This window comes from Equus caballus, chromosome 31 (genome assembly GCF_041296265.1).
Source record: "Equus caballus isolate H_3958 breed thoroughbred chromosome 31, TB-T2T, whole genome shotgun sequence".
NCBI classification, from domain to species: domain Eukaryota; kingdom Metazoa; phylum Chordata; class Mammalia; order Perissodactyla; family Equidae; genus Equus; species Equus caballus.
Genome location: NC_091714.1, coordinates 25,237,451 through 25,245,433, shown reverse-complemented (window position 1 = coordinate 25,245,433; position 7,983 = coordinate 25,237,451). Strand labels below are relative to the sequence as shown.

The following is a 7,983-nucleotide window of genomic DNA, read 5'->3' as shown; positions in this document are numbered from 1 at the left end:
CTGTCTTTTGTTAGGATCAATCAGCCTGTGCTAACACGAGCCGTCCTGGCTGGCTGTTTTCTCCAGGTTTTGATCCTCATCCACCTGGGCTCCACTGTTGGTGGCTTTCTCATCAACCATGTCGCCATGAGCCACCCTCATCCCTGTCTTCAACCATCACGTCCTCAAACATAAGTGGATTTCGCGCTCACTTGCTGCTTTCCAGCAACATTTTTGAAGTCGTAGGGCCTTGATTTCTTTCGTAGACCTGAAAGACACTAAGTTTTCCTGTTGTGTTTAGCAACTTTGCAACTTATGGGCCTACGACTATTGTTTTAGGAATTTTTTAACAGAGAATACTGTCAATAAGAAAGTAAAAACTACATAGTTACGTGTTTGAGATCATTATGGCTAAAATTTTTAGTGTATTTCTCTTCAAGTTTTTTCAACGTACATTGTTTACTTAGAAGTGATCAATTTTGTCGTGATCTTCTTTAACTTAACATATCCATGTATTTTCCTGTATCGCAAAAATGTTAGAAAACATGATTTTTAACGACAGTATACTATATCATTTACTGAAAGATTTCTTTATTGTTAAAATCTTCAGTTCCTTCCAGTTTTTTCACATGTGGAATTACAGGATCAAAGTATGAAGCTCTTTCATCCTCCTCAATATCAACAAATTCCTTACAGAAAAGGTTGCCTGATCTATTCTTCCACAGAACGTCCGGGAGCAGCTAGCTTGTCACACCATCGCCAGCACTTACTGATAACATTTTTAAAAATTCACTATTTTGAAAAGTGAAAATATTTTCTTTCTGTGTAGATAGATAGAATCACTAGAGAGAGAGAATTACTAGAGAGAATCACTTTTGGAGTATTTATTGGCCAATTGTGTTTTTCTTTAAATTTTGGATCCACATCCTTTAGAAATTTTCCCATTGACGCTTTTGGGTTTTTATTCGTCTGTGTGTGGAGTGTGAGTGTGCATCTGTATCTGTATTTACCACGTGTCTTTCTATACACCGTTTTGATCGGCGTTTTTCATTCTGACAAACTGAGGGACCTACTTTTCACGCGGCGAAGGTCATCACCTTTCTCCTCTGGGAGCGCTTCCACCGGTTTCACGTTCACACAGCCGTCTCGGGAATTCTTTGCTCCCCGGACACTCCACGTCCTCGTCACTTCCTCGCAGGCCGACGCCCCCAGGACCGCGGTTTACCTCCTCGTGTGCCCCCGATGCTCGCGGCCAGCACAAGGCCTGGAGAAAGACTAATGTCTAGTGACATTTTTCATAAAAATCCAGGAACAACGCGATGGTGTTTCCCTCCAGTTTAGGAAAAACGGCTGGTGATTCATTTGAATATTAAACAGGGTCGTTGAAAAGCCACGGTGAGCAGAGGTCCGGCAACGTTCCTTCCGTGAGCAACAACACACGGATTCCACGGGGGAACAGTGAGAATCAGCGTGCTGTGAGCAAACAGTTCTCATACTTGTTTGAATTTTAATGCAGTCAATTAAAATGAGTCTTGAGCTGGAACATGTTTGCCATACACAGACTGTTCTCACGGTAACGTCGCGGCGGGCCGGATTGTGAGGGGACCCCCAAGGCCACCCACTCCCTCTTCTCCTCCTGCAGGCGTCCATGTCCGGTACGGTCCCCTAGTCTGCAGAGCAGGAAGGACCTGGGAACGTGACGCCTGTCACCCTCGTGACTACATCACCGCGCGGCGCAGGCGAGGGTCCCGGTCAGTCTGCAGGGGCCTCGGCCCGCGCTGGGGTCGGACGCCCAGTCTCCCGTCGGCCCGCGCGCTGGCGTCGGACGCCCAGTCTCCCGTCGGCCCGCGCTGGGGTCGGACGCCCCATGTCCCGTCGGCCCGCGCGCTGGGGTCGGACGCCCATTTCCCGTCTGCTCGCGCGCTGGGGTCTGACGCCCAGTCTCCCGTCGGCCCGCGCGCTGGGATCCGAGGGGTCGGACGCACCGTGTCCCGTTGGCCGGCGCGCTGGGGTCGGACGCCCGTCTCCCATCTGCCCGCGCGCTGGGATCCGAGGGGTCGGACGCACCGTGTCCCGTTGGCAGGCGCGCTGGGGTCGGACGCCCAGTCTCCCATCTGCCCGCGCGCTGGCGTCGGACGCCCAGTCTCCCGTCGGCCCGCGCTGGGGTCGGACGCCCCTTGTCCCGTCTGCCCGCGCGCTGGCGTCCGACGCCCCATGTCCCATCTGCCCGCGCGCTGGCGTCGGACGCCCAGTCTCCGTCTGCTCGCGCGCTGGGGTCGGACGCCCCATGTCCCGTCGGCCCGCGCGCTGGGGTCTGACGCCCAGTCTCCCGTCGGCCCGCGCGCTGGCGTCGGACGCCCCCGCGAGTTCCACAGCTTCGAGGAAGCGCACTCCGCTGGCCATCATGTTGGCTCAGAAGAGGATCCCAAGCGTCAGACTGCAACGCGGACCTGAACGACACCTGAATGGCCGCCTCGTGCGCTCCTGAGCAGACGACCGCGTTGAGACTCCTGACGCTGGAAACTGAGAGAAGCCGCTGAGATTGTGGTGAGTTGTTATGCAGCGACAGGAAGTGAACACCCTAGGAAATAGCTACGGAACGCGTTAGAAATTTTGTAAACCCTATCATCAAAGAATGTGACTTTTGATTTAACCTAAAGAAATAATTATGATGTCTATTGAGCTGTGAAGGTCTATTTTTAAAAGTGAAAATCTAGAAGCTTCTGAAGCATTCAGCAGAAGCACAGCAGTTAAATACTGGGCTTTAGAGAGAGGGATGGTGAGTTGACACATTTCTTTATTGCCTTTTCTTCCCAAGATTCTACTGGGGATGATGAGTAAACTCTATCAAGGAAAACGAAAGGAGACATCATTGCAAAATAATTGCAACACAATTTTGGAAAACAGAAAACAGAAAAATATATTGATAACAGTAAAAATATATTGATAGACTGTAACCAAGAGATGCAGAAGGCTGAATGTTCTAGGTTCTGCAGGTCCCTGGTCTTCCCGATAACCTCTCTGGATCCTAGAAGTCCAGGAAGCAATACCTTCCAAAGTTGGCTCAAAGGTACTTTCTGTGTAGAATTCTGTTGGTCGTCGTTAGTGCCCTCGGGTGGATTCCTGACTCCTCGCAGCCCTGCGCAGAGCAGAGTGGAATCCTGCCTGGTCTTTTGTGCCATCCTCTCACCGTCCAACACTGTATCAGGCAATGCTTTGCTGCTGTTCATAGGGTTTTCAGGGCCAATTTTTTGGAAATGAGTGACCAGCTGCTGCTTCCTAGTCTGTCCTGGTCTGGAAGCCTCACGGAAACCTGTCCAGTATGGGTGACCCTGCTGGCATTTGAAATGCCAGTGGCATAGCTTTCAGCATCGTTATTCCTTATATGCCCCTGCTAGAGCACAAATTCCAGGAGAGGAGAGATTTCTGACTGCTTGGCTGTGCATCCCAAGCACCTAGAGCAGGACCTGGCACACCTGGGGTAATCTGCAAATATTTGTTCTGTGAATGAGTTGTTAAAAAATTAATCAGAAATGCAGATACACAGACCTGCAATCTGGTTGAGTCAAGGAAAAACCAAGCTATAGTCATATGTCGCTTACCAATGAGCATACATTCTGAGAAATGTGTCATTAGGTGATTTTGCTGCTGTGTGAACCTCATAGAGTGCACTTACACAAACCTGGATGGTGCAGCCTACTACACACCCAGGCTACGTGGTGATGACCTTATGGGACCATCATGGAAATGCAGTCCGTCATTGACTGAAACATTGTCATTGCAGTGCATGACTATAGCTATAAGCTTTGAACAGTGTTTCTGGAAACATATAGTTTATCCTTAGAGTGATTTTTAGATAGATATATTAGGAAAGTGGGAAACAGCATTTGCAATATTTGTGTTATATACATGTATGCTGTGATGATGTCTCCTAAAGGAAGAGTTTTGTGTAAGAATGAGGATGGGAAGAATCTGTATTTTTCAACTTGACGTAAAGTTTACAGAGGAAGAAATGCCTTAATTCTTTAGAAAAGGAAATGGAGCCCTCCCCTTGTCAGAAAGCAGTGGTAACCGAGCAGGAAGTTTTCGAGTGGCACTTAAAGTAAACATGAAAATCACCTGTAGGAATGACAGTTCCATCAGTGAACTGACAAAAATAAACATGAAACAAATTAATAAGCATTAAGGAAATTCATAAACAGATGGTACAGTTTCATATTAAAATGGTGCAGTGAGAAAGTGTATAATTTGGAGTTTGTTCTCTATAGGTTGTAAGTAAAAAAGCATATAACAAAAAAGAATTCCTTGTCATTCAAGGGTTTTTTTAAATTCAAGCTTTATAAATATAGCCACATAAAAAAAGATATTATATACACAAAAAGTAACAGTTGTTATATCCAGACAATAACTTACTCTTTATTTTCTTTATATTATAGGTTTTAAACTGAGAAAAAGATTCTAAAAGACAGATGTGTCTTTCCTACAACATAAATGGGATAAATGTTTAAATTTATTTTGCAAATAAATGAGATTACCTATTTTAGTAACCACCTTTCAGTCTTGGTTTTATAATACATTTTTAGTATATCAATATAAAACATATGTGAAAACCTAAGTTTGTAACTGCATGGTGCTTGAGTCTTTGCGGAGAACCAAAGCTTGCTTTTACCCAAAAGAAGTTTCAGTCTACTTGCAGAAACAAGATACATGTGAAATAATACCTAAAAATACTACATATTTAATGTGTGATACAGTAAAATAGTGTAGATATCTCAGATTTTATAGCAAGGGAAGATCACTGTTGTCTGGAGAAAGATAATTACCTTGAGGAATGGGTAAGAATTAGTTACAGAAAATGAAAATAACCTTCCACGTGGAAAAACTGCCATGAGCAAAGGAACAGAGCAAGTTAGGGGACACTTTCACTCTTAGACCAGAGACTTGGATCATACCAGTGGACTAGCTTCCAATTTTCAAGATGGTTTTAGAGGTATTGTCTCAGGTGTGATGGAGGTAGGATGAGGTGGTGGAGGACAAGGACCCTGAAGGCAGGCAGATAGGGTTATTAATCCCTCCCCCTGCAACTACATGATGTGGACTAGAGAAAGTCAGCTTTTAAGGCAATAATGCCCAAAGTGAGGGTTAAGGGAGACAGCCTGGGGAAATCGCCTAACACGGTGCCTGGCACACAGTAGTTGCTGAATAGGGTTTGGCTCCCTGCTTCTGCCCGCCCATGCCATCCTCACGATACCCGTGTGGAGCAGCAGGAAGAATGAAACCTCATTTTATGGGTAAGAAAACTGAGTCTCAAACATATTAACTTATTTACGATCATTAAAGCAGTGGAGTAGACTGGATCGTCTGACTCTTAGCTCAGTGACAGTGACTTTCTGTGGTGACTGAAACTTTGTATACACACGAAGAGAATTGTGATGGGGGATTCTTTTCAGTTGAGATCAGCTGTTTGGTCTTCATGAGGCCTCATAAGATGCTTTCATTTGAGCGGCTCACCACAGGCCAGTCTGTTCTTGGATTTTGCAGGCTCATAACTATGGTTTTCTGAGCACATAGAGAGAGTCTCTTAACCTTTCAGGAACAAATTACATTAACTAACTTCACAAGGGAAATTCCTTGAGAAGAAAACTCTTTCTTAAATATCTTGCAAACCAGTGCCCAGCATAGGATCTGAAACAAAACAGTGTCAATACATTTCATTTGGTCATAAGATCAGAGTGCTAATTTATTGATTTATAATAAAAATATAAATGCCAAAAGTCTTGGATACTTGCCCTCTTTGAAGAACAAAAAATGATATAGAACCGCATAAGACTCAGAAAGGCACTTTGTGAGCATGCCATTCAGAGCAAGGAACACTGCGCAGGTTCAAGTATTTCCTGGCTTTGGGCCTGATGAGCTATCCCCACAAGAGAGGTGCCTGGAATCTCCCAGTGCGTGGCCCCACACACCTTACTCTGAAGAATGACTTTACGTGTCTCTGATAACACGATCTTGCACTGATTTCCTAGTTTAATTTTCAGATCGCTCCTTGCTTTCAATATCTGTGGGGTATTTTGCTCTCTGCCCTCAGTCTGATGAAGTGGTTGCAGTCTTTTTACCTCTGAAGAGAACAGTGGGTGACATGGGCTCACTAGCATCCTCCCCTTCTCTCCTGCGCAGGGGAGATCAGAATGCAGCTGAGTGCCAGTGCCCCTTCAAGATAACCTTGACTTCTCTCTAACTTACGAACCAAAGTAAATCATTTGCAAACTTTGAACTATTAATAGTAACAAATTACTTGCAACGGAGCTCACAACAGATTGTGACACACCATTGGATCTTGACCTCTGTGTCTAGTGGAGAAAATAAGTGGTGGTTTTGATCTCTTGAATTTCTCATATTTAAGAGGACAGTAGCACACACAGAACATACATAATTTTTAATTTGACCTGCATGACATAGATACATTTTGTATCATGAGGAAGATTTCTTTCCTCAAACATATGAAGAAAGGAAGAATTGCATCAACTCTTTACCAGTTGGGCATTTTTTCTATGCCTAGAAAAGAATGAGGAGAGACATATACATTATTATTTTAAAAGATCACGAGTCTTTAGGTCGTTTAAAAAAAAAAGAAGAAAGAAAACAAGAAAAACACCAATCTCTATATCCCTAGGCTCCTTAGGCTTGAAGAAGATTAAATATGACCTCCAGCTTTCTTTTTTTCCATTAAGTAAAGAACTTCTAATTGTAACAGAAATTTGAGCTCTTATGATTTAACTTTGAGCAGCAATTTGTGTTTTCTCTTCTTCTTGTATTTGTGGGTCAAAAGAGAGGTCATTAGGGACTTGGATTTCCTGTCTCATCTTTGCTTAAAACTTTGTGGGAAATCAGCTTTATAAAACACTAAAGAGAGTCTTGTGCACAACTTCTGAAAAGTCCTCCATAATTCTTACTTATCTATTTCCAAGTAGACTTTTCTCCCAGGGTGTAGATCACAATGAATCTTTGCATAGAAAAGAAATATCACTATATGCAATATTTTATAATCTTTCTTTTAATAAGAAAGGGTTACGATTGTTTTAATTTTTATCTTTTTATAACCATTTCTTTGAATACTGCCTGTTCCCTCTCCATTCCCAACCCCATTGATAATTCCTTAGAGAAGAAATTTAAATGAATTTATTCACCAAACTTCATCACTCTTGGTATCTGCGCCCTGTGCAGCTTCAGTTTTCTTTCTGAAGTGTACCATATTTCATTTTGAATAAAGAATCATCTTCAGCCAAGAATGCAGACATTAAAATGTCTTTTCATCTCAAGCTTGTATTGTAAGGATTTTGCCTATCAAGTTGTTCAAAGCCTTCACGTTTTCTTCTTTTTCAAGGTTGATTTGTCTTCTTCAGTGTCTGGGTGGATTGTCTGAGAGTTGGCATTCCCTCATGGCTATTCCTGACAGTTAATGGAATAAAAATATAACTTGATGGGATTTTCTAGGATAAACACTGAATAATAGTTGTGAACATTCCATTATAAGACCAAAGAAATGTTTCTCTTTATTGCAGGGAAAAAGATAATACTAGATACTGAAAAGGCTGAGGGTTTTAATGACATTTTCCCTTTCACTATATTCCTTATTTTCTTTTTTAATAGATAAGTTACTCCTGAAATAAAGGGCATAAAATCAAGGAAAAATTAAAAGAAAAATAGAGGAAGGATCAACATGCAGGGGGGAAAAAACCTTCATTCCCAGGTACTTGGGGACAATGCTTTTCCATATACAAAGCCCATTAAGGTGCTCTGTGAACAAAAGGGGGATGCATTCCTTATGAAGCAGAAAATAAGAGAAGAATTCTGAGATTACAGCTTCCTTTTAAGGCAGTTGTAGTCTCAGATGACTTTTTCCTCCTCTGTTTCTAAAGATATTAGAAATATATGACCTTAGAGTTCCAAGCCACTGCAGACGTTGTTTAACGGAACCAATTGTGCACTTCTCCCTGGGGCTCT

The 7,983-nt window shown here is 43.2% G+C and overlaps 1 protein-coding gene across 1 annotated transcript; it reads left to right on the top strand.

Annotated features, from left to right (window-relative positions):
* Positions 1–1,846: 1,846 nt before the first annotated feature.
* LOC111771387 (uncharacterized) lies at positions 1,847–6,631 on the top strand. The gene is made up of 2 exons (XM_070256345.1): positions 1,847–2,526; positions 2,798–6,631. The coding sequence occupies exon 1, from the start codon at positions 1,847–1,849 to the stop codon at positions 2,465–2,467; it is 621 nt and encodes a 206-aa protein (XP_070112446.1). The 3' UTR covers positions 2,468–2,526; positions 2,798–6,631.
* The last annotated feature ends 1,352 nt before the right edge of the window (positions 6,632–7,983 follow it).